Source organism: Lampris incognitus, chromosome 7, assembly GCF_029633865.1.
Source record: "Lampris incognitus isolate fLamInc1 chromosome 7, fLamInc1.hap2, whole genome shotgun sequence".
NCBI classification, from domain to species: domain Eukaryota; kingdom Metazoa; phylum Chordata; class Actinopteri; order Lampriformes; family Lampridae; genus Lampris; species Lampris incognitus.
Genome location: NC_079217.1, coordinates 65,400,667 through 65,427,544, shown reverse-complemented (window position 1 = coordinate 65,427,544; position 26,878 = coordinate 65,400,667). Strand labels below are relative to the sequence as shown.

The 26,878-nt window shown below is 44.5% G+C and overlaps 1 protein-coding gene across 1 annotated transcript in view; it reads right to left on the bottom strand.

Moving 5' to 3' along the window:
* LOC130115765 (protein Atg16l2) overlaps positions 1-26,878 on the bottom strand; it is a 55,329-nt gene that overhangs the window by 12,366 nt on the left and 16,085 nt on the right. Inside the window, exons 4-14 of the mRNA XM_056283583.1 lie at positions 26,650-26,723; positions 25,546-25,797; positions 22,793-22,858; positions 21,632-21,694; positions 20,970-21,023; positions 14,821-14,926; positions 12,580-12,679; positions 11,791-11,861; positions 7,538-7,609; positions 6,342-6,462; positions 5,585-5,690 (exon numbers count right to left, since the gene is read on the bottom strand). Coding sequence (XP_056139558.1) covers positions 5,585-5,690; positions 6,342-6,462; positions 7,538-7,609; positions 11,791-11,861; positions 12,580-12,679; positions 14,821-14,926; positions 20,970-21,023; positions 21,632-21,694; positions 22,793-22,858; positions 25,546-25,797; positions 26,650-26,723 — 1,085 coding nt within the window. The remainder of the gene's footprint in view (positions 1-5,584; positions 5,691-6,341; positions 6,463-7,537; positions 7,610-11,790; positions 11,862-12,579; positions 12,680-14,820; positions 14,927-20,969; positions 21,024-21,631; positions 21,695-22,792; positions 22,859-25,545; positions 25,798-26,649; positions 26,724-26,878) is intronic.

Sequence of the window (26,878 nt, the reverse complement as noted above, 5' to 3'; positions counted from 1 at the left end):
GTTTAACCCCGCTTTACTGCGTTTTACCTCATCTTGCTAGTTTAACCCCATCTTGCTAGTTTAACCCCACTTTACCGGGTTTTACATCATCTTGCTAGTTTAACCCCACTTTACCGGGTTTTACCTCGTCTTGCTAGTTTAACCCCACTTTACCGGATTTTACCTCGTCTTGCTAGTTTAACCTCACTTTACTGGGTTTTACCTCATCTTGCTAGTTTAACCTCACTTTACTGGGTTTTACCTCGTCTTGCTAGTTTAACCCCGATTTACTGGGTTTTACCTCATCTTGCTAGTTTAACCCCGCTTTACCGGGTTTTACCTCATCCTGCTAGTTTAACCCCGCTTTACTGCGTTTAACCCCATCTTGCTAGTTTAACCCCACTTTACCGGGTTTTACCTCATCTTGCTAGTTTAACCCAGCTTTACCGGGTTTTACCTCGTCTTGCTACTTTAACCCCGCTTTACCGGGTTTTACCTCGTCTTGCTAGTTTAACCCCACTTTACCTCATCTTGCTAGTTTAACCTCGCTTTACTGGGTTTTACCTCATCTTGCTAGTTTAACCCCGCTTTACTGCGTTTTACCTCATCTTGCTAGTTTAACCTCACTTTACTGGGTTTTACCTCATCTTGCTAGTTTAACCCCACGTTACGGGGTTTTACCTCATCTTGCTAGTTTAACCCCGCTTTACTGCGTTTTACCTCATCTTGCTAGTTTAACCCCACGTTACTGGGTTTTACCTCATCTTGCTAGTTTAACCCCGCTTTACCGGGTTTTACCTCATCCTGCTAGTTTAACCCCGCTTTACTGCGTTTAACCCCATCTTGCTAGTTTAACCCCACTTTACCGGGTTTTACCTCATCTTGCTAGTTTAACCCAGCTTTACCGGGTTTTACCTCGTCTTGCTACTTTAACCCCGCTTTACCGGGTTTTACCTCGTCTTGCTAGTTTAACCCCGCTTTACCGGGTTTTACCTCGTCTTTCTAGTTTAACCCCACTTTACTGGGTTTTACCTCATCTTGCTAGTTTAACCCCGCTTTACTGCGTTTTACCTCATCTTGCTAGTTTAACCCCACGTTACGGGGTTTTACCTCATCTTGCTAGTTTAACCCCACTTTACCGGGTTTTACATCATCTTGCTAGTTTAACCCCGCTTCACTGGGTTTTACCCCGTCTTGCTAGTTTAACCCCGATTTACTGGGTTTTACCCCGTCTTGCTAGTTTAACCCCGCTTTACCGGGTTTTACCTCATCTTGCTGCTTTAACCCCCACTTTACCGGGTTTTACCTCATCTTGCTAGTTTAACCCCACTTTACTGGGTTTTACCTCATCTTGCTAGTTTAACCCCGCTTTACTGCGTTTTACCTCATCTTGCTAGTTTAACCCCACTTTACCGGGTTTTACATCATCTTGCTAGTTTAACCCCACTTTACCGGGTTTTACCTCATCTTGCTAGTTTAACCTCATCTTGCTAGTTTAACCCCACTTTACCGGATTTTACCTCGTCTTGCTAGTTTAACCCCACTTTACCGGGTTTTACCTCATCTTGCTAGTTTAACCCCACTTTACCGGGTTTTACCTCATCTTGCTAGTTTAACCCCGCTTTACCGGGTTTTACCTCATCTTGCTAGTTTAACCCCGCTTTACCGGGTTTTACCTCATCTTGCTGCTTTAACCCCCACTTTACCGGGTTTTACCTCATCTTGCTAGTTTAACCCAGCTTTACCGGGTTTTACCTCGTCTTGCTACTTTAACCCCGCTTTACCGGGTTTTACCTCGTCTTGCTAGTTTAACCCCGCTTTACCGGGTTTTACGTCGTCTTGCTAGTTTAACCCCACTTTACCGGGTTTTACCTCGTCTTGCTAGTTTAACCCCGCTTTACCGGGTTTTACCTCATCTTGCTAGTTTAACCCCGCTTTACCGGGTTTTACCTCATCTTGCTAGTTTAACCCCGCTTTACCGGGTTTTACCTCATCTTGCTGCTTTAACCCAGCTTTACCGGGTTTTACCTCATCTTGCTGCTTTAACCCCCACTTTACCGGGTTTTACCTCATCTTGCTAGTTTAACCCAGCTTTACCGGGTTTTACCTCGTCTTGCTACTTTAACCGCACTTTACCGGGTTTTACGTCGTCTTGCTAGTTTAACCCCACTTTACCGGGTTTTACCTCATCTTGCTAGTTTAACCCCACTTTACCGGGTTTTACCTCGTCTTGCTAGTTTAACCCCGCTTTACCGGGTTTTACCTCATCTTGCTAGTTTAACCCCACTTTACCGGGTTTTACCTCATCTTGCTAGTTTAACCCCACTTTACCGGGTTTTACCTCGTCTTGCTAGTTTAACCCCATCTTCCTAGTTTAACCTCACGTTGCTAGTTTAACCCCACTTTACTGGGTTTTACCTCGTCTTGCTACTTTAACCCCGCTTTACTGGGTTTTACCTCGTCTTGCTAGTTTAACCCCGCTTTACTGGGTTTTACCCCATCTTGCTAGTTTAACCCCGCTTTACCTCATCTTGCTAGTTTAACCCCACTTTACCGGGTTTTACCTCGTCTTGCTAGTTTAAACCTCACTTTCCTGGGTTTTACCTCATCTTGGTAGTTTAACCTCACGTTGCTAGTTTAACCCCACTTTACTGGGTTTTACCTCGTCTTGCTACTTTAACCCCGCTTTACTGGGTTTTACCCCATCTTCCTAGTTTAACCTCACGTTGCTAGTTTAACCCCACTTTACCGGGTTTTACCTCATCTTCCTAGTTTAACCTCACGTTGCTAGTTTAACCCCACTTTACTGGGTTTTACCTCGTCTTGCTACTTTAACCCCGCTTTACTGGGTTTTACCTCGTCTTGCTACTTTAACCCCGCTTTACTGGGTTTTACCCCATCTTGCTAGTTTAACCCCGCTTTACCTCATCTTGCTAGTTTAACCCCACTTTCCTGGGTTTTACCTCATCTTGCTGGTTTAACCCCGCTTTACCGGGTTTTACCTCGTCTTGCTAGTTTAAACCTCCCTTTACCGGGTTTTACCTCATCTTGGTAGTTTTAACAGCTCTGACGAGATTTGAAAAGGAGTAAAAGGGAGACTGCTGCTCCTGCATCAGCCTGAGGAGGGGGTATCTGTGGTATTTTAGGTATTTTTCAATATTTGGAGTGTCTTAGGTATTTTGGGTATTTTTCAATATTCGAAATATTTTAGGTATTTCAAGTAGTTTTCAACATTTCGAGTATTTGGGGTTGAGGGGAGTCGGAGGCAGCAAAGGATGATGGGATATGGATCGACATGCTCCTATCCTGCTTGTTAGAACAGCGACCATGCTTGGGGGGGGTGCTCACTTGTTGCTAGGTAACAGGAGAAGATAGGGAGTTGTCGTGGTGACGGTGTGGGATGAATGTGAGGTGTCATGGGAACCAGATTACAGAGGATGGATGTTCTGTAACAGACAACACAGTCAGACGGCGGAGGCTCTTCATCTTTAAACCTCGTCTTCATCATAGAAACCTACCTGACAACACAAGTTAAAAGCCATCCTCGTTACCGTTAATGGTGATGAGAGGAAATGAATGTACAGTAAATGCAATACTGATAATCTGATGTTGGTTTGTTGGTCTCTCACAACCGCGTCCAACAGAAAACTGAAGACGCAGCATTCCTCAGTGGAGCTGCTCAAACAGGTGGGCAAGCTTATCCAGGAAGTGCCGGTGTGGGTGAAGGTTTTTGTTCCAACTGAACAATTACATGCCCTTGTCCCCTAATCAAGTTCCTCAGCAAAGACTCTGCTGGTTGATTAGTGGGATCAGGTGTGGAACTGCTTGGTAGGGAGAAAAGCCTTCACTCACACCGCTGAACTGTTGACCAGCCAGCCATTATCTGAACCGCTTATCCTGCTCTCAGGGTCGCGGGGAGGCTGGAGCCTATCCCAGCAGTTATTGGGCGGCAGGCGGGGAGACACCCTGGACAGGCCGCCAGACAGTCACAGGGCTGACAGACACACACACACATTCATACCTTGGGACAATTTAGTATGGCTGATTCACCTGCCCTACATGTGTTTGGACTGTGGGAGGAAACCCACACAGACGATGACCCGGGACGACCCCCAAGGTTGGACTACCCCGGGGCTCAAACCCAGGAGGCGACCACGCTAACCACTGTGCCGCCCCATAAATAATAATATAAAGTATATGCTATATATAAACATATCTATGTATATGAAATGCATAATGATAAATTCAGTTAAAAGAACACATTTTGTTGCCTCACTTTGCTGTGTGTTGAGCGGGCTGTACATACTGACAAAGACAAAGTGCTGGGCAGGTTTGCCACCATGAAGAAGAGGAGGATGAAGTTTTAAAAAGGGAGCGTGATATGTACAAAGTTCGTTAACCTGTTCGGACTATTTTGTTCTGTGGAGGAAGGTGGAATACCAAAACGGACTACACTAAACAATTGCTCCACTCTTCCGAGCCGTCCCGGTCTCTGCTCCACCCCCTCTGCCGATCCGGGGAGGGCTGCAGACTACCACATGCCTCCTCCCATACATGTGGAGTCACCAGCCGCTTCTTTTCACCTGGCAGTGAGGGGTTTCACCAGGGGGGACGTAGCGCGTGGGAGGATCACACTATTCCCCCCAGTTCCACCCCCCCGAACAGGCGCCCCGACCGACCAGAGGAGGCGCTAGTGCAGTGATCAGGACACATACTCACATCCGGCTTCCTACCCGTAGACACGGCCAATTCTGTCTGTAGGGACGCCCGTCCAGGCTTGAGGTAACACGGGGATTCGAACTGGCGATCCTCGTGTTGGTAGGCAACGGAATAGACCGCCACGCCACCTGGATCCCCCTCCATATTTATTCTTTATTAACTTAAATGTAGGTTATGAAGACATCACTCAGAATTTTAGATTAATCTATTGCTTAACTCCATGCTTACCACATCTCAGCACTTGTCTGTGTCCCTGACTGTGGTGTTGTAGACGGTCTACTTTGTATTTGAATAGACCATGTAGACTGAGCAGGACTACAGCATGGCATCAGTTACATCCCAGCTTGATTACCCACAAACCCAGCATAGCTACAGAACCCCAGGTAGCCCAAAATACTGTAGTATGCAGTGAAATACATAGAATGATGATGGATGATAAAGAAGTGACAGAACTTCCTTCTAGTCCTCCGAAGTCGGGGAGCAGTAACCATGGTAACAAATCATCTTAACAATGGAAACCGATTCTGCTGCCCGATAAGACTGCCGCTGTGGTACTCTGTGTGTGTGGGGGGGGGGGGTTAAGATTGAATTTGAAGGCAGTGAAACGAAACTAGATCCATTCTACCCCTGAGCTAAATGATGACGATGTTCAACGTGTGCGAGTATGGATGAATATGTGGGCGGGATTTGTTACATCATGAGCGTTTCCACATGAATTTCATTTCTGCCTCACAGCTGAAGTCCTGCTGGTGTCTCCAGCACAGAACCAGGACGGCCCGGCACCCCCTGGCTTCGCTCTGGGACAGCAGCAGCTGATTCCTGCTAGGAGGAAGGAATGAACTGAGGGGGCCATATTCTGATGCTGAGCGGTGGTTGTCATGGTTACCTGGTATCCCAGAGGCGAATCTTGCTGTCATAGTGACCGCTGACGATGCAGTTATCACAGCAGACCAGATCACTGCAGTACGACTCCGCCGCAATGGTGTGAATGCCTGCAACACACCACACAGCACCCCCTATTTACACATGTAACACACTGCAACGCACCCCCTATTTACACATGTAACACACTGCAACACAACACACAGCACCCCCTATTTACACGTGTAACTCACAGCACCCCTTATTTATACCAGTAACACACTGCAACACACCACACAGCACCCCCTATTTACACATGTATTACAATGCACCACAACACAGCACCCCCTATTTACACATGTATTACACTGCACCACAACACAGCACCCCCTATTTACACATGTATTACACTGCACCACAACACACAGCACCCCCTATCTACACATGTAATGCACTGCACCACAGCACAGCACCCTCTATTTACACACTTTTAACCACAGCTCCCTTACGGACACTCATCGATGTGTTTGGGTGGTTGGTTGGCCTCTAACCCACGGCGGCTGTGTGAAATGTGAGGTGACTCAGATTCATATGGACTTACTGTGTGATGTGAGACTGACAGACAGCTTTCAGGTTCCAGCTCATCCACCACCAGCATGAAATACACACTGTTTGTGTGGCAGAACCAACTGCCAGCCAGCCAGTTAGACACAGTCAGTCAGACAAACAGCCAGTCAGCCAGAAAAACAGACAGTCAGCCAGACGGACAGTCAGAGACTTACAAGCTGCTCGGTGAACATCCCACAGTTTTACGGTCCGGTCTGCACTTCCTGTTACCACCTGGTGTAGGCCGCATTTAAACTTAGCAGACGTCACTTTACGAGAATGACCCGTTAGCGTCACCTGGAGACAGGAAATACCAGGAAAACAAGACAACTTTATCTATACAGCTACTTTACACACGAGGCAGCAGACTCACTGTGCTCCACCTGAAAACAAATAAAATAACATGTTTTACAATAAAACAGGATTTAAAAAGAACGTTCAAAGAATAAAAATAAAATGTAGTGCGAGGCTTCAAGCGTAGCAGAAAGTGATGGTGAACATTGTTTTTAACCTGGATTTAAAAGTGGTCAGTGTTGGAGCAAGTATCGAACGTGATCTAGAGATGAGCAGCAGTATTCTGACATCAGTTCTGTGACACACGGGGAGCCAGTGCAGGGGTCTGTGAACTGGTGGATTGTGTTCAGAGCTTTTGGTCTTTGTTGAAACTCTAGCAGCAGCTTTATGGACAAGCTGTAGCTGCCTGAGAGCTTTGTTAGGGAGACCTGGAAAGAGCATTACAGTTATCTAACCTACGAGAAACAAAGGCATGAACAAGTCTCGCCAAGTCTTGCGACACGAGTACTCCAAGTCTTGCTATGCTGTTAACATGACAGTAAGCTGATTTAGTTAATGACTCAGTGTGGATCTGAATCCATAATAACACCAATATCTTTGACAGGGAGTCAAGGTGTGGGATAACTTTTAGCACCAAAGGTAGTTATCTCAGATGGCACCACAGATCATCATCTCAGATGGCACCGCAGATCATTATCCACAGATCATTATCTCAGATGGCACCGCAGATCATTATCTCAGCCCTTATTTAGCTGAAGGAAATTCTGGCATATCCAGTCATTGCCTTCCTCAGTGCACTGGCACAGCAAATCGACAGTCATTTGGTGATGGAGCTATATAGAGTTGAGTGTCATCAGCATAAGTATGGTAAGTGATATTGTTATCTCTCATAACCTGACCTAGCAAGAGCATATAGACTGAATAGAGATGGTCCTAGGATTGAACCTTAGGGGACTCCACTATATATATATATGCAGTCATTTGTATAATTTACTGTCCATATGTAGAAATATCTGAAGTGTATTACTTTAAATTTCACCAGAGCCCAGAGCATGATGGGAGGTTTTAACGTGGTTACCTGGAGAACGGACCCATCCAGGCGCCACAACAGGGCTGACTTGTCGTATGAGGCAGCCAAAATCCTCATCCCCTAAAAAAAAAAAAATCACACACACACACAGAGTCACCATCAGACTGTATGTTAAGTTTTGTCCTGTTTTAAGTCCCACATAACCCAGATATAAAGTGCCATTCTATCTTCCTCCTTTTTAATCAGTAACCACAGTGACACCAGTGATACCAGGGATCTGTGATTGCTTTATAGTTTCAAAGGAGCATGAGCGAGACCTGGTCTAACATGTATATAGTACTCTGCAGGGTCTTTACACCAAGGACACTGAGAAAACACAACTAACTGCAGTACTCATGAAGACAGAATACACAGAAAGTGAATCAGTTCATCCTACACGGTGTCCAGGTGAGCTGACTCAACTTGCTGTGACTTCCTTACCTGGACTACTGAGCATCAAGACAAAACTATAACACGACAAAGAATCATGAAACTCTTCCAAACCCGCCCATGACAGAAGTTACAACAATAACGACACATGTTGTCTTCTACAGATGAATTATAAAGAATGAAACCTTTGTGGAAAAATGTGGTGCCCTATTGTAACTGAGGGAGGGGCACACATGTAGTACAACAGTGTGACGGTGGGAATGAGCAGACTTGACCCAGACTTTGTATGGACCCTGGTCAGACAGCTACATCCATTCAGACATGCTGAGATTTAACACCAGAACCAAGACCGTCATTATGACCCTTGTGGATTTTCAAAGTTTCATAACTTCATGAAAAAAAAAAAAGATACAGACCTGCCGCTCCCTGAATGCTCCTAAAACTGCATATATTTGCATTACAATGAGTTTTAGATCAATTGCACAAAAAACGTTATGATAAGATCTACCTAAAACGACCATGAGCGGTCAAAATGACCGTCTCTTGATTTGTGTGTGATGGTGCACGTCATATGTCGGTATTTATGACGTGTGTCGGTGGCGTCATTTCCTTCGTGAAGTTCGTTGCTCTGTCCTAGAAACACACTAGCGCCCTCCAGTGCAGAGAAATAGTCTAAACTTGATGTGTGATTATGTCCAACATGTCTGGTTACAGACGCCGTTACGGACGCACCATGACTACCACCGAGGCGCTGCAGTATTTACAGGCGTTGGACGGCGGCCATTTTAAATTGTTGAAAAATAGTATTAAGTTGTTAAAATTTTAATTTTGGGGTGTCCAGGTGGCGTAGCGGTCTATTCCATTGCTTACCAACATGGGGATCACCTGTTCGAATCCCCGTGTTACCCTCCGGCTTGGTCGGGCGTCCCTACAGACACAATTGGCCGTGTCTGCGGGTGGGTAGCTGGATGTGTTTGTGTCCTGGTCGGTGCACTAGCACCTCCTCTGGTCGGTCGGGGCGCCTGTTCAGGGGGGAGGGGGAACAATTGTACCTGGCCAATTACCCCACTCTCCCGAGCCGTCCCGGTCTCTGCTCCACCCCCTCTGCTGATCCGGGGAGGGCTGCAGACTACCACATGCCTCCTCCCATACATGTGGAGTCACCAGCCGCTTCTGTTCACCTGACAGTGAGGAGTTTCACCAGGGGGACGTAGCACGTGGGAGGATCATGCTATTCCCCCCAGTTCCCCCTCCCCCCTGAACAGGCGCCCCGACCGACCAGAGGAGACGCTAGTGCAGCAACCAGCTCATACTAAAGAGCAGGCCTCGGCAACGGTGTGCATGTGTCAGTATCAATTTATTCACATTAATTATTCATTTATAGTAATTTATTCACGCTAGTTATGCATTTATAGTAATTTATTCGTATCGCTTATTAGTTGATATTAATTTATTCTGATTAATTACTACTTTATATTAATTTATTCGTATTAGTTCATTCTACCGTGTGTAGGTGGATGTGAAGGAGAAGCGGTGTGTACATGCTGGTGCATTTCATCGGGCTGCTCGGTTGTGAAGGGGGGCTTCAGATGTGGACGTCCAAGAACAGCGAGGGCGGTGAATCCGGACGTGACTCAGAGAAGTCTCTGGAAGGGGAGGGTGTCTCCCCCCTCTCCCCCTCTCTCTGTTCATCTGTGCATGACGTTTTTTGTGTGTGTTTCTGTCAGTCAGCGGTTGGTTCCAGAAGGAGAGATGACGGCAGCGTTAGCGAGAGCGCAGAGCTGCTGGAGGCCCCCGGGGGCCTCGTTGACCCGACAGCTCTAAGAGCCGTGCAGGGACGGAGGAGACCGCAGGTCAAACACCTGCGCAGGGCCACGATTCTGCTTCTGCACTGACGGAATGTGTCAAAACCAGAGACATCAAACTGAGGCGAACCTCCAGGTCCTCCCCTGCTGAAGGACAGAGCTCTGAACCAACCCCCCCCCCCCCCCCGCCGCAGTAGAGGATCCGCATGTTGCAGGTAAAATAACTTTCCATGCCGGCTCAGAGACGCACTGCAGTCTGATTCCCAGATAACAGCAGGCACTGCTTTAAGGGTACTTCTCTACCTGCAGTACAGTGCCCCCTGCTGATAATATGTACCCACCCCACTAATTATCTTGTGATGCAAAACCTTTCCTCTGGGGAAATTGTCCTCCTCATGACTTGGTTAACAAAATCTTCCACAGCCTGATTCGTCTGATGGCTCCGAGTCTGAAAAAATATACCAGAAAGCCTGTGCCCTTCACACATGTATAAAGGGTATAAAGGGGTGTAGATGTAGAGGAGGCGGCAAGGTGGTGCAGTGGTTAGCACGGTCGCCTCACAGCAAGAAGGTCCTGGGTTCAAGCGTCGGGGTAGTCCAACCTTGGGGGGTCGTCCCAGGTCGTCCTCTGTGTGGAGTTTGCATGTTCTCCCCATGTCTGTGTGGGTTTCCTCCAGATGCTCCGGTTTCCTCCCACAGTCCAAAGACATGTAGGTCAGGTGACTCAGCCGTACTACATTGTCCCTAGGTGTGTGTGTGGGCCCTGTGATGGCCTGGTGGCCCGTCCAGGTGTGTCCCACCTGCTGCCCAATGACTGCTGGGATAGACTCCAGCATCCCTGCCACCTGAGAGCAGGATAAGCGGTTCGGATAATGGATGGATGTAGACCAGGGGTGGGCAGTCTCATCCAGAAAGGGCTGGTGTGGGTGAAGGTTTTTGTTCCAACCAAGCAGTTACACACCAGTGTCTCCTAATCAGGTTCCTCAGCAAAGACTCTGCTGGTTGATTAGTGGGATCAGGTGTGGAACTGCTTGGTTGGAACAAAAACCTGCACCCACACCGGCCCTTTCTGGATGAGACTGCCCACCCCAATGTAGAGGATGGTGAGGGCAGCGTCCGTGTATAAAGGGTATTAAGGGGTGTAGATGTAGAGGATGGTGAGGGCAGCGTCCGTGTATAAAGGGTATTAAGGGGTGTAGATGTAGAGGATGGTGAGGGCAGCGTCCGTGTATAAAGGGTATTAAGGGGTGTAGATGTAGAGGATGGTGAGCGCAGCGTCCGTGTATAAAGGGTATTAAGGGGTGTAGATGTAGAGGATGGTGAGGGCAGCGTCCGTGTATAAAGGGTATTAAGGGGTGTAGATGTAGAGGATGGTGAGGGCAGCGTCCGTGTATAAAGGGGTGTAGATGTAGAGGATGGTGAGGGCAGCGTCCGTGTATAAAGGGTATTAAGGGGTGTAGATGTAGAGGATGGTGAGGGCAGCGTCCGTGTATAAAGGGTATTAAGGGGTGTAGATGTAGAGGATGGTGAGGGCAGCGTCCGTGTATAAAGGGTATTAAGGGGTGTAGCTGTAGAGGATGGTGAGGGCAGCGTCCGTGTATAAAGGGTATTAAGGGGTGTAGATGTAGAGGATGGTGAGGGCAGCGTCCGTGTATAAAGGGTATTAAGGGGTGTAGATGTAGAGGATGGTGAGGGCAGCGTCCGTGTATAAAGGGTATTAAGGGGTGTAGATGTAGAGGATGGTGAGGGCAGCGTCCGTGTATAAAGGGTATTAAGGGGTGTAGATGTAGAGGATGGTGAGGGCAGCGTCCGTGTATAAAGGGTATTAAGGGGTGTAGATGTAGAGGATGGTGAGGGCAGCGTCCGTGTATAAAGGGTATTAAGGGGTGTAGATGTAGAGGATGGTGAGGGCAGCGTCCGTGTATAAAGGGTATTAAGGGGTGTAGCTGTAGAGGATGGTGAGGGCAGCGTCCGTGTATAAAGGGTATTAAGGGGTGTAGCTGTAGAGGATGGTGAGGGTAGTTGGACAGAGCAGCCTGCGTTGCGACTGGGAGGGGAGCGTACCTACCACTGGATCAAACTCGATGCTGGTGATGCCCTCTGTACTGCCATCTAGCGTCCCTCTGTGGTGAAGCATTCCTGGAAACAGTAGAAAGCAAGGTGAAGTTCTATTCCACTAAATAGAAAGGTAATGTGTTGAGTTATTACCTGGTCCTCTACGGTAGTTACTGTGACTGTCTGACAATATAACCATCTGAAGCTGAATTTACAATTTTCTTTTTTGTTTTTGTGGACCCCCCCCCCCCAATTGTACCCGACCAATTACCCCACTCTTCCAAGCCGTCCCGGTCACTGCTCCACCCCCTCTGCTGATCCAGGGAGGGCTGCAGACTACCACATGCCTCCTCCCATACATGTGGAGTCACCAGCCGCTTCTTTTCACCGGACAGTGGGGAGTTTCACCAGGGGGATGTACGTAGCACATGGGAGGATCACACTATTCCCCCCAGTTCCCCCTCCCCCCTGAACAGGCACCCCGACCGACTAGAGGAGGCGCTAGTGCAGAGACCAGGATACGTACCCACATCCGGCTTCCCACCTGCAGACACGGCCAACTGTGTTTGTAGGGACGCCTGATGAAGCTGGAGGCAACACAGGGATTCTAACTGGTGACCCCCGTGTTGTCAGACAATTAAATAGACCACTATGCTACCTGGATGCCCCCGCCCCGAATTTATGATTTTCAAACAGCATCACGTATAATTTTCATATAGACTCTTCGTATCTGCCAAGAAGAGATTTTTTTTTTCCACTCCAGCCCATATTCCATCTGGTTGCCATGGAGACTGTGCCGTACCTGCTTTGATATCCCAGAGTTTGATGAGACGGTCAGTACCTCCGGTGGCCAGTAGGGTGGTGCTGAACTTGACAGCATTGATGCCCTGCTCATGAGCTTCCTACGAGACAGGGAGGCAGCACAACAGCCACTCTTTAGCAAATAACCCCTCACTGAAAACACACAGCCGTTAGTCTCTGAACAGTAAGCACACTGGGCCAGAGTATCTGAACTGTTAGTCTCCCAACAGTCGGTACACTGGGCCAGAGTATCTGAACTGTTAGCCTCCCAACAGTCGGTACACTGGGCCAGAGTATCTGAACTGTTAGTCTCCCAACAGTCAGTACACTGGGACAGAGTATCTGAACCATTAGTCTCCGAACAGTCGGTACACTTGGACAGAGTATCTGAACTGTTATTCTCCGAACAGTCAGTACACTTGGACAGAGTATCTGAACTGTTATTCTCCAAACAATCAGTACACTGAGACAGAGTATCTGAACTGTTAGTCTCCCAACAGTCAGTACACTGGGACAGAGTATCTGAACCATTAGTCTCCGAACAGTCGGTACACTTGGACAGAGTATCTGAACTGGTATTCTCCGAACAGTCAGTACACTTGGACAGAGTATCTGAACTGTTATTCTCCAAACAATCAGTACACTGAGACAGAGTATCTGAACTGTTAGTCTCCCAACAGTCAGTACACTGGGACAGAGTATCTGAACTGTTAGTCTCCCAACAGTCAGTACACTGAGACAGAGTATCTGAACTGTTAGCCTGAACAGTCAGTACATTTAGAGAGAGCATCTGAACTGCTGGTCTCTGAACAGTCAGAGCACAGGGACAGAGTATCTGAACTGTTAGCCTGAACAGTCAGTACATTTAGAGAGAGCATCTGAACTGCTAGTCTCTGAACAGTGAGTACACTGAGACAGAGTATCTGAACTGGTAGTCTCTGAACAGTCAGTACACTGGGACAGAGTATCTGAACTGTTTGGCTGTTAACAAGGATGACACAGAGAAGAGACTGCGACAAACAAACAGAAATTCAAGGAGAATATTTTACCATACAAGCCACTCTCCCAATACATAAAGTGTCCTTTCTCCCTCCAGACAGCAGAGCATGAAGCTCCAGTCTCCAGTGAGACAGACAGCAGGACACCACACATGGATGACAACATGTTGGTTTTCATTTTGTTTTTTTGTAAGAGCAGTTTGTATTATGAAGAATCCCTCACATGTTAAATTCCATTGTCCCGTGTTTTAAACTGTCATGACAATTTATGAGCGAGAGAGAGAGAGAGAGAGAGAGAGTGTGTGTGTGAGACAGCGAGAGACAGAGACAGACAGAGTGTGTGTGTATGTGTGTGACAGAGACAGAGAGAGAGAGAGAGAGAGAGTGTGTGTGTGACAGAGACAGAGAGAGAGAGGGAGAGACAGACAGACAGAGAGAGCTAGAGATAGAGAGGGAGCCAGACAGAGAAAGAGGGAGATACAGAGAGACAGACAGAGAGAAAGAGGGAAAGAGGGAGATGAGAGAGACAGACAGAGAGAAAGAGGAAGATAGAGGGAGATACAGAGAGACAGACAGAGAGAAAGAGGGAGATGAGAGAGACAGACAGAGAGAGGGAGACATGGGGAGAGAGTTGAGATGAGACAGAGGAGGCTTGTGTTTAAAACAGAGACACTTTGTCCTGTCAGCAAAAAGCAGGAAGTACATTCCTCCCACTGTGTGTGTGTGTGTGTTAAAGCTCCAGTAAGAAGATCGCCGTGCAGGGTGTAAAGTGACTTGTGGGGTTGGGATGAGATCATCTGTCTGTCTCTCTCGCTATCTGTCTGTCTGTCTGTCTCTCTCACTGCCTGTCAACAGATCAGGTCTGGTCTTTAATTAACTCTCATACTGGTCATATGCAAATGAAGCAAACAGGACTTCCTCATATGACGTGAGATGTCACTCCTTCCTTCCGGTTCACGGAAGGAGATACAGCCCTGATATGAAGATACGATACGAAGATACGAGGTGAAGATATGATATGATGTGAAGATGTGAAGATATATATGTATAATAGTTCTGTTTCTATAATAGTTCTGTCTCTGTAGTAGTTCTGTTTGTTTAAAAGTTCTGTTTCTAATGTCAAATAGCAAACCAGTAGTGTTATGACACTGATATGAAGTGTACATTAACCAGGTGTATAAATGCCCCACAGCCCTGCAACCCGCCGGGCTTCTAGTCACCCGCATGCTAAACAGCAGACCTACCAGCACATGAAGGGCTCTGACGGGCAGTCTGGCCGCCACGCAAACCCCCACCCGAGAGACCAAGTCCTCCTCCACACCGCACACCGAGCTGCCACGCCGCTTCCTTCTACACACACACACACACACACACAGGAACCAGGTCCAATACATTACCCGTCCAAACAGAAAAAAGTGATCCAAAAACATGACGACACGAACAGGTGGGCTGAGGTGTTTACATGCAAACAGAAGAACATTTCAGTCCTGCTGTTACAGGCTGCAGTGTGATGATGATGATACTTCTGCTTTTCTGAAGCACACCGTAACTAGTAAATATCACGGTGTGACTAGTAAATATCATAATATCATCAGTAAATATCACGGTGTGACTAGTAAATATCATAATATCATCATTAAATATCACGGTGTGACTAGTAAATATCATAATATCATCAGTAAATATCACGGTGTGACTAGTAAATATAATATCATCAGTAAATATCACGGTATGACTAGTAAATATCATAATATCATCAGTAAATATCACGGTATGACTAGTAAATATCACAAAGCCACTACATATCATAATGACTAATAAATATTACACCATATCATATAAATACCATAATATCATCAGTATATATAGTATGACTAGTAAATATCATAAAATCACTAGAAAATGTGGCAACATGACTGCTACATATCATAATGACTAATAAACATTATACCATAACATGTAAATATCATAATATCATCAGTAAATATGATGGTATGTCTAATATCCCAATATCACCAGTAAATATATTATCATCATCGGTGGTCACTCGGGGTCGAGTATGACTGTCCTCCTTCTTGGTCCTTGTGGGTCTTCAGGTGGGTGTAGAGGCCGGTCCTGGAGCTGCATATTTTGGGGCAATGTGGGCAAGGGTGTGAAGAAGTGGTTGTGGATGTGGTTTGGACCTTTCTGGTAACTCGCTCCTTTCGGAGTCTGTGCTTGTTTTCAGCAGCACAGTGGAGGTCATGGTGGTAGCACCCAGCACCCTCAAGGACAGCCAGTCTCCAGGCCTCCAGGGTTTTGTTTTGCTTGTTCCCAGGTGTTAAGGTCAATGCCAAACCTTTTGATGTGGGTCTTGATGTTATCTTTCTATCACTTCTTTTGTCCTGCTGGGGCACGGTGTCCTGTCACGAGCTGAGAGTAAAGGACTTGTTTTGGGAGGTGAGAGTCAGACATGTGGAGGACATGGCCAGTCCATCTCAGCTGATGTTGTGCGATGGTGGCAGTTATAGTGGGCATGTTGGCCTCCTCGAGGACGCTGAAGTTGTTGCGCTTATCTTCCCAGCTGATCTTAAGGATCTTCCTGAGGCATCGCTGTTGGTGTGCCTCGAGTGCCTTCAGGTGTCTGCTATATGTGGTCCAGGTTTCTGACCCATACAGTAGGGTGGGCAGCACCACCGCTTTGTACACCAGAATTTTTGTTCCGGACTGAAGATCGTGGTTTTCAAAAACCCTTTTACTCAATCTTGAGAAGGCCCGGCTGACACAACTGAGACGATGGTGTATTTCAATGTCACTGGTGGCTTTGGAGGAGAGAAGCCTGCCAAGATATGGGAACTGTTCTGTTTTCGAGTCTGGTGTTGTCTGCAGAGATGGATGGGGGCAGAGCAGGCATATTTCTGTTGGGTGGGGGTTGGTAGAGGATATGGGTCTTTTTTACATTAATGGCCAGGCCAAGCTGCTTGTATGCCTTTCTAAAGGTGTCCAGTATGTTCTGTAATTCCTCTGAATAATAACATGACTAGTAAATGTCACAATTTGAGTAGCAAATATGGTATTTACGATGAGAACATATGTATGACTAGTAAGTATCAGCATAAGACTAGTAAGAACAACAACAACATGAATAGTAGATATCATAATATAACTAACTAGTTAATACCATGACTAGTAAATATAATAATTTGACTAGTGAATATTATAATAACTAGTAAATGCCATAACTAGTATCATAATTTGACTCGTGAATAATATAACTAGTAAATACCATGACTAGTAAATATAATTTGACTTGTGATTATCATAACTACTAAATACCATAATATGACTAGTAAATATAATTTGACTAGTGAATATTATAACTACTAAATACCATAACATGACTAGTAAATATAATTTGACTCATGAATATTATAATATAGTTAATATTATAATAACTAGTAAATACCATGACTAGTGAATAATATAACTAGGAAATATAATTTGACTAGTGATTATCATAACTACTAAATACCATAAATGACTAGTCAATATAACTTGGCTAGTGAATATTATATTATAACTAGTAAATACCATCATATGAATAGTAAATATAATTTGACTCATGAATATTATAATATAGTTATTATAATATACTAGTAAATACCATAACATGACTAGTAACATAACTTGACTAGTGAATATTATAACTAGTAAATACCATAATATGACTAGCAAATATAATTTGACAAGTGAATATTATAATATAGTGAATATTATAACTAGCAAATACCATAATATCACTAGTAAATACCATAATGTGACTAGTAGATAAAACTAGTAAGTATCATAATGTAACTAGTAAAAATATGACTAGTAAATACCATAATGTGACTGGTAATTAACATATTATGACTAGTAAATATAATGTGACTAGTAGCTATAACTAGTAAATACCACAATGTGACTGGTAAATAACAATGTGACTAGTAAATATCAGTAGGCGTTGCTGAGTGGTACTGATTAAAACAAGTCAGATTTGTCCATTTAAAAACACAGGAGCTGAAGTGACTGACTGACTCTGTCTTTGTCTGTCTCAGTAAACTATACAGTCATCACAGTAAACTGATTTCTACTGACACACTGTCTATCACTACCTTTCTATTTGAATCAGTTTGTCTTTTCATTTTGATTTGTTGTTGTTGTTCACATCTCTGAACACTGGAGGGCAGCATTCAGGAGGAATAACACAAAACTAAATGCCTTTCAGCTGAAAGATGGACTCTGTAAAACCTCCTGTGATCTCAGAGCTGTCAATCTCCCCTGTGTGACAAAGCCACATGAAAAGCAGCTTTCAAAGTTTTAACACTGGACACCTGAACTCAATGAGCAGCAGCATCTGAATCAATGTGAAAAGAAGCGATGTGGATGTGAGAAGACCGCTGGCGTCTACAGCCGGTTTCCTATTTAACGAGAAGTGACACGGCCCCAGATGTCTGACATGAGAACAAAGCCATGCACAGCAGCATTCCTCCCTTCTGATCGGACTTGCAAATCCACTTCTGTTAACAGCTGATGACCCGAAAAGATAGAAGGTGACAGATGGAGGGAAGGACACCTGCTCTCTGAAAACAAGACAAATCAGTTCACATCCCCCATCTGCCTTCCTCTTAACGTAACATATTCTGATACACCTAATGTAACACTTTCTAATGAAACACCTTCTGATGTAACACCTTCTGATGTAACACCTTCTGACGTAACACTCTAATGGAACACCTTCTGACGTAACACTCTAATGCAACACCTTCTGATGTAACACTCTAATGGAACACCTTCTAATGTAACACTCTAATGCAACACCTTCTGATGTAACACTTTCTAATGCAACACCTTCTGATGTAACACTCTAATGCAACACTTTCTGATGTAACACTTTCTAATGCAACACCTTCTGATGTAACACTCTAATGCAACACTCTAATGTAACACCTTCTAATGTAACACTTTCTAATGCAACACCTTCTAATGTAACACTCTAATGCAACACTTTCTGATGTAACACCTTCTAATGTAACACCTTCGAATGTAACACTTTCTGATGAAACACCTTCTAATGAAAAACCTTATGTAACACCTTCTAATGCAACACTTTCTACTGCAACACCTGATTTAACACCTTCGAATGTAACACTTTCTAATGTAACACCTTCTAATGCAACGCCTTCTGATTTAACACCTTCTAATGTAAAACCTTATGTAACACTTTCTAATGTAACACCTTCTAATATAACACTTTCTAATGCAAAACCTAATGAAAAACCTTCTAATGAAAAACCTTATGTAACACTTCCTAATATAACATTTTCTAATGTAACACCTTCTAATGCAACACTTTTTGATGTAAAACCTTCTAATGAAACACCTTATGTAACACCTTCTAATGTAACACTTTCTAATGTAACACCTAATATAACACTTTCTAATGTAACACTTTCTAATGAAACACCTTATGTAACACCTTCTGATGTAACACCTTCTACTGTAACACCTAATATAACACTTTCTAATGAAACACCTTATGTAACACCTTCTAATGCAACGCCTTCTGATTTAACACCTAATGTAAAACCTTCTAATGAAAAACCTTATGTAACACTTTCTAATGTAACACTTTCTAATGCAAGACTACCTAATGAAAAACCTAATGAAAAACCTTATGTAACACCTTCTAATGTAACACTTTCTAATGTAACACCTTCTAATGCAACACTTTCTAATGAAACACCTTATGTAACACCTTCTAATGTAACACCTTCTAATGCAACACTTTCTGATGTAACACCTTCTAATGTACCGCCTTTTAATATAACACTTTCTAATGTAAAACCTTCTAATGTACCGCCTTTTAATATAACACTTTCTGATGTAACACCTTCTAATGTACCGCCTTTTAATATAACACTTTCTAATGTAAAACCTTCTATGAAACACCTTCTAATGTAACGCTTTCTAATGAAACATCTTCTCATAGTGCATGTTCCAATGTAATATCTACTACTACTACTACGACTACTTTGGGCTGCTCCAGTTAAGGGTCGCCACAGTGGATCATCCATTTCTACCTCTTGCGGTCCGCTGCATCTTCCTCTGTCACACGAGCCACCTGCATGTCTTCTCTCACATCCATAAACCTCCTCTTTGGCCTTCCTCTTTTCCTGTCCACCCCCACCAGCAGTCAGTCTGCTAAAGTCAGACGACTGAGTTAATGAGTGAACTTATCTTTTGATTCTCATGAAGGAGGATTCACTGTGGCGCACAGGACATCTCCATATTAACTTATAACTGCCTTCGCTCTCCCATGTGTGACTAATGCTTTTTCTTGTCTCTGCTCCTGTGTATGTGAATGGTGTGATGTGAGTCTCCCCTGTGTGCATGTGTAGTCTGTCCTCCTGTCAGGTCTACATGGTGATGGTGGTCATGTGGCTCAGGTCCTGGGCTGTTCTGATGGTGTCTGGACACTGCTTGGCATCCTCATCATATTCTTCATATATTTTACAATTCCATTATAACTGTGTTATCCTCTTTCAGTGTTGTATTGTGCAAATTGTGTAAACACAACATCATTGCACGTTGTCCGTCTTGGGAGAGAGATCCTCCTCTGTTGCTCTCCCTGAGGTTTCTTCCTATTTTTTCTCCCTGTTAAAGGGGTTTTAGGGAGTTGTTCCTTATCCGATGTGGACGGGATATGGTCTTGCTGTAAAGCCCACTGGGGCAAATTTGTAATTTGTGATATTGGGTTATACAAATAAAACTGACTTGAAAACGAGTTGACTTGTACTGCATGGCCCTCGCCAGTCAGCCATCTGAAAAGCTGTCATGATTTCTGGATGATCCTGTAGCGCTGGTTGCAGAGAGTGAGGTCTCTTCACAATCTTGTGGTTTGTTATGTTTGAGATACACAATCTACCTGCAATGCTAATGATGACTTACTGACTGCACAGTGTTGAACAGCTGCACATTAACACCATCTAACATCTTGTTCCAGTAATCCTCTCTGGTGATTCCAGCTGCAGCACTGTTACTCTTTGCTGTTAAGAGGCTTTTGTGTTTGTTTGAACTGATTCAGTACATGACCTTGTTCCCCTCCAGAGAAATTTCTGGATCTGTTTGTCTTTCATGTACTCCTTTAACATTCTCACACTCACAGCTGGACAGAGTTAGCTGATAACAACGACCAGGTCACTGTAAATGACACTGATTGGTTATGTGTAAGCGACTATCAAAAAGATATCCTGACAATGTCGAACCAGCTCAGTAAGAGCCTGCCTACACAGGCTTGGAATGGCGGAGTCTAACCATAGATAAGATTGTTACGTTGATGGCAGAGATAAAACTAGAAGAGGACAGAACTCACTCAAACAGCTCCTTGATGGAATTAAGAATCCGTGGAGAGGTTGCAGACGCTGACCTACAAAGAACCAAAGGATTTATTGGTTGGATTTACTCAAAATATTTAAAAACCTCCGACACCTTTCTAAAGGAAGGCTTTAGCGCTTCCAGTAACTCAGTTTGCCCAGTGAATTCACAGGTCTACCAGGAATCTAGAATTTAGCCCTGGGCTAATGTTGAACGGTTCTAGATTACTCACAAGCTAATATGGGCTGAAGATAACGATCAGGTATGTGAACACAAAAACAGGGAAATAGAACAAACAATCCAGCAGCCCTGTTACACCAAGAGCTATTGGCTATAATACCCCAATAAGTAATTATCTACATCTGAAACTATAAAACTCCTCTCGGGTGTAGAGGAGAGTCTATCATTCTTCCGCTTCCTCTGTTGAAAAGAAAAGATTTCTAAAGGATAGCTGGAGAGCCATCTGGAATCATAAAACCATTGCAAAATTGTTCTTCAGGGAACCTTCAGTGGTTCTCTTATGGTTGGAATCTGTAGAATCCCTTCATGGTTTCTTGGAGCGCTTTTGCTCTTTGGCAGGGAAATTCTCTCTATACTTGCATTAATTAACTTTACGATACAATGAGACTAGCCTTTACAAATTAAAAGGTTGTGGCCTACCTGAAGGGTCTGGTTTGTCGTCTCTCTGGTTTGTCCTGGATCTCGTTCACTGGAGACACAGATCTGGAAGAGACCAATACAGATCACAACTAGACCACATCGTTCTATAACTGAACATTATTCTATAACTAATACTACTTTCGGCTGCTCCCGTTAGGGGGCGCCACAGCGGATCATCCGATTCCATCTCTTCCTGTCCTCTGCATCTTCCTCTGTCACGCCAGCCACCTGCATGTCCTCCCTCACCACATCCATAAACCTCCTTTTTGGCCTTCCTCTTTTCCTCTTCCCTGGCAGCTCCCTATACAGCATCCTTCTCCCAATATACCCAGCATCTCTCCTCCACACATGTCCAAACCATCTCCATCTTGTCTGTCTTGCTTTGTCTCCAAACCGTCCAACCTGAGCTGTCCCTCTAATATACTCGTTCCTAATCCTGTCCTTCTTCGTCACTCCCAGTGAAAATCTTATCATCTTCAACTCTGCCACCTCCAGCTCCACCTCCTGTCTTTTCATCAGTGCCACTGTCTCCAAACCATACAACATATCTGGTCTCACCACCATCTTGTAAACCTTCCCTTTAACTCTTGCTGGTACCCTTCTGTCACACATCACTCCTGATACTCTTCTCCACCCACTCCACCCTGCCTGCACTCTCTTCTTCACCTCTCTTCTGCACTCCCCGTTACTTTGAACAGTTCACCCCAAGCATTTAAACTCATCTATCCTCTTCTCCTTGCATTTGCACCATTCTGCTGTCCTCCGTCTCATTCACGCATAGGTATTCCATCTTGCTCCTACTGACTTTCATTCCTCTTCTCTCCAGTGCATACCTCCACCTCTTCAGGCTCTCCTCAACCTGCACCCTTACTCTTGCTACAGATCACAATGTCATCCGCGAACATCATAGTCCATGGAGACTCCTGCTTGATCTTGTCCGTCAACCTGTCCATCACCATGGCAAACAAGAAAGGGCTCAGAGCATTATTCTATAATTAATATCACAATATGACTGTCAGCTAGACGGCCTCTCTCTTTTGGTGCTACTGAAAATATGGAACATTTCCATAAAGCTGTTTCCTGTGTTGAAAGAACAGGCTTGGTTGTAGTTTTGGAGGTTAGGGGCTGCTGAGGTTTTAGGTTGGAGTCAAAAGTTCTCACAGATCAATGTTGACTGGGTTGTTAGCTGCCGTCTGGAGTTCTCTCTGGATGTTTGCTTCACGTGCTCTGATGGAAACAGAAAGATAGATTTTGAGATAGATAACCAGACAGAATCCATGCCAGCTTTCAGATAACGCCATCACCAACTCTACATTCCAGAATATCAGGATATTTGACCAATGGTTAGGCGGTATAACAGGGATACAGTAACCCAAGTACATTTCTGTGTGAAATGTAACCCAGTACATTTCTATGGATCTAATAAACTACTGGCTAAATGTTTGTCCATTCACAGTTTATAATAATGTGTATCCGCTTGCTTGGTCAGAATTACAGATGTTTTGCTTTCTGTTCAAATTTTAGATCGGACCTTCAAAACCAACACAACAGATCCATTCAAAAACAACTGCATACAGACAGGACAGTGTGCGATGGAAAACTAAGCAACACACGAGTCCAAATGACACAGCGTCACCCCACACGATGGACAGATCGTCATTTAAAGCCATCATTCAAACACCGGCTCCACTTTAAAAGCTGCCTGGGGGGAAACTCTTTTCTCGATGCATGCTCAATAATCCAGCTGTAGAAATCCCAGAAAAGTTGGATCAGTTCACCTGGGGCCTCATGTATCAGTCGGTACTCTGGACAAATGTGTTCTTACACACCCATGGGATTTTTTAGGCCTGAAATTTGTCTCAGACCAGTGTAGAACCTGGGTGACCCCTGAATTCAGACACCGGTTGGCTAACAATGATGTCTTTGCAGGCCTGGGTGACTGCTCGTTGCAAGAGGCAGAGATAGGTGTTAGAAGGGATTACAAATAACCATCATGCTTTGCTACTGACTGTCAGACAATCTTGAGGGCTAAAAAAAATTCCATGGGTGTGTACGAACAAATTTGCCCATATTAATGACTGATACATGAGGCCACTGGACACCAGTTTAGTAGGAGAAACCTCTCAACAGTCATCCAAGTGACTTCGTCAGTCTCAGACCACTAAACCTGGTGTCCAAATGAAATGGTCCAACTTGTACAAGACTGACGTGACCACATTTATAAGTAGCACAGACAGCTCCTCCATTTGTTTTATATCTTTTTTTTTAAAGCAGGTGACACTGGATACCCAGTAATATTTGGGGACTGCTTGAGGGTATGAAAAACTGAATACCACCAAGCTTCTTCTAACCTGCTGTCGTCTTCTAGTTGGCCATGATGGAAATACTGTCCTGAGAGAGACTTTATTGATCCCCGTAGGGAAATTACTCCCTGCATTTAACCCATCCTAGCGGTGTAGCTAGGAGCAGTGGGCAGCCGCTGTGCAGCGCCTGGGGACCAACTCCAGTTGGTCTTGCCATGCCTCCGTCAGGGGCACAGACAGGAGTATTTACCCTAACATGCATGTCTTTCTGATGGTGGGAGGAAACCCAAGCACCTGGAGAAAACCCACCGCAGACATGGGGAGAACATGCAAACTCCACACAGAGGACAACCTGGGATGACTCCCAAGGTTGGAAAACCCCAGGATTTGAACCCAGGACCTTCTTGCTGTAAGGCAACAGCGCTAACCACTGCGCCACCGTGCTGTCCTGGACTCTGATTGGCTGATCTCATGGTGTGTTGGAGGCCACTGATACCTCATAGGTTATTAAGTTGGCGGGTGGCTTCCCATCATTACAACTATAGCAGTACAGTATTCTTATAGTAGTACTGCAGTAGTTTTATGGTTGTGCTATATTAGTAGCAGTATATTTTAGTACTGTGGTGGTATTATATTAGTAATTAATGTAGTATTATTACTGCAGTGTTACAGTATCAGGAACCATTGGAGTGAGGCACAATACCTTTTACTACTGTTCACAATGAGACCGTATCTTTTACTACTGACTGCAAGGATGAAGGTATTTAGGAATCGGGAACAATTTATTGGTTAATTTTATAAAATTATAATTTTATTTTTTAATAATGTATTAATGATTGAACATTTATTTGTTAAAATATTTTGCTTATTTTAATAAATTTATTTTAAATAAAATGTATTTATTTATTATTTATTAAATTAAAACTAGAATTTTATTTTTAATAACTTATTAATTATTGAACAATTTATTTAGTAAAACAAATTATTGTTTATTTTAATAAAAAAAATATTTGAAATAAAAATAAATTTATTTATTTATTATTAGTAACAATTTACTTCTTTCTTACCAATAAGAACTCGCTGCCCAGACAGTATGTACACATGACTGACAGATCTGATGGTAACGTGTGTTGTGTGTGTTTACACTGGGCATTAATCTGGTTTTCCTGATCCAGATAAAAACCTAATAAGCAGGTGTGACTGAGGTGCGAGCTGTTGGTGAAAACTTTCTGCTTGAGTGTGTTTGGAACTTTTTTCATTTTGATCCAGCAAACCTCAGTTTGAACTGCAGGTGAATAACTCTGAAATCGATCCCGATGGTCTAAAGTCCGTCACATGTCTTTGTTTAGCCGGAAATAAAACGGAAACTGCTTCAGACTTTAGGAAGACACAAATTTAGTATAATAGCTTAGCGAAGCTTTGATGAACGAGTGTTTTCATTTTCTAACCACTGTGAGTCTGCAGTACCTTTGGTAATAACACAAACTCCAGATGGGCTCAAATAAAAGTTTTGAAAAGTTTTCACCAACAGGAGAGGGCAGCCGTGAGTCACTGGTTTGGTTGGATTGCTTGTTGGTTTGATGGAAGCAGCAGCGGTGGTGGTGGTGGTACCTGGACCGGCGCTCATTGCAGTTATTCATGTGGGCGGCTGCCTGCTTCTTCCAGTGGATCATCTCCTCCAGGAGCCTGCAGCCACGCATCTTCTCCTGGCGAAAAGTCTCATCCACCACCCGGTGGCGCTGCAGAAGAGCATCATACTCCTTCTTCAGAACACAGTTCCCCTCCTGGACCTGAGTGATCTGACTCTCCAGGTTCTGCTGCTCTGCCTCTGCTTCGGACAGCCGGCACCGGAGCTCTGTTATCCTGCTGACCCAACATGTTCTGATCAGACCTGAGGCTGCATGTTCTTATCTGGACCCAAACTAAATCCACCTTTAAAGCTACAATCCTGAACATTTACATGTAAACAAACAATTCTTTTTTTAAATGTTTGCCCGTTTTTCTCCCCGGTTATACTTGGCCAATTACCCCACTCTTCCAAGCCGTCCTGGTCGCTGCCTCACCCCCTCTGATCCGGGGAGGGCTGCAGACTACCACATGCCTCCTCTGATATTGACACTTTTGATGCTTTCTATTTCTGGTGTATTGAATTCAATATCTAACCCATGAACACCACACTCTGCTGACTGTAGCGGTGTGTGATAAGGATGTCTGCTGTCTGGTAGGACTTCACCAGGAAACAGGACAGGATGCATAGTGTGTTCCATCGTCATCATAGCAGCCAAATGAGGAAGAGGAAGGCAGGTAGTGTTGAGTTTGAAGAAGTGAAGGTGTTGTGTCTAACCAGCAGATATGACCGAACAAGCTGGTAGAAGACCTTTACCAACAGATAGTACAACGTCAATAAGTAAAACCCAGGTTCAACCAGGTTTTATGTGTTTCTGACACAACAGCCCTGCTGTCTCTCATTCATCTGGCATGGAGCTCAGACACCCACCTCACCACCACCTACATAGGGCACACACTGGTACAGTAAAACCAGTAGATTCAGGATTGTAGCTTTAGAATCACAAAAAAATCACTTCCCTAATTTCCAATATGTTTTCTACACAAGCCCTGTAGAAGACACTCTTTCTGAGGGGACTTCCTGTTCTTTCATGTCAGCTGTGATTTGTCCACCTGTTTTTTTTGAGGAGACTCTGTTGGAGCTCTCACCTGGAATACTGATTCTGCAGAACACACTCCCTGGTTTTAACATCCTGCTGCAGCGCCACCACCTGGTACGCCAACTGAACAAACACAACGAGAAGCAACAAGAAGCAACAAGATGGCTGTGGTGACACATCAGAGTGTTGATGTCAGCTGTAGACGCTGGACCCGTCGGTCGCTAGATAAAGTCCCATGCTCCCTGTCTGGGTATAGAGGAGTACCACAATAGTATTAT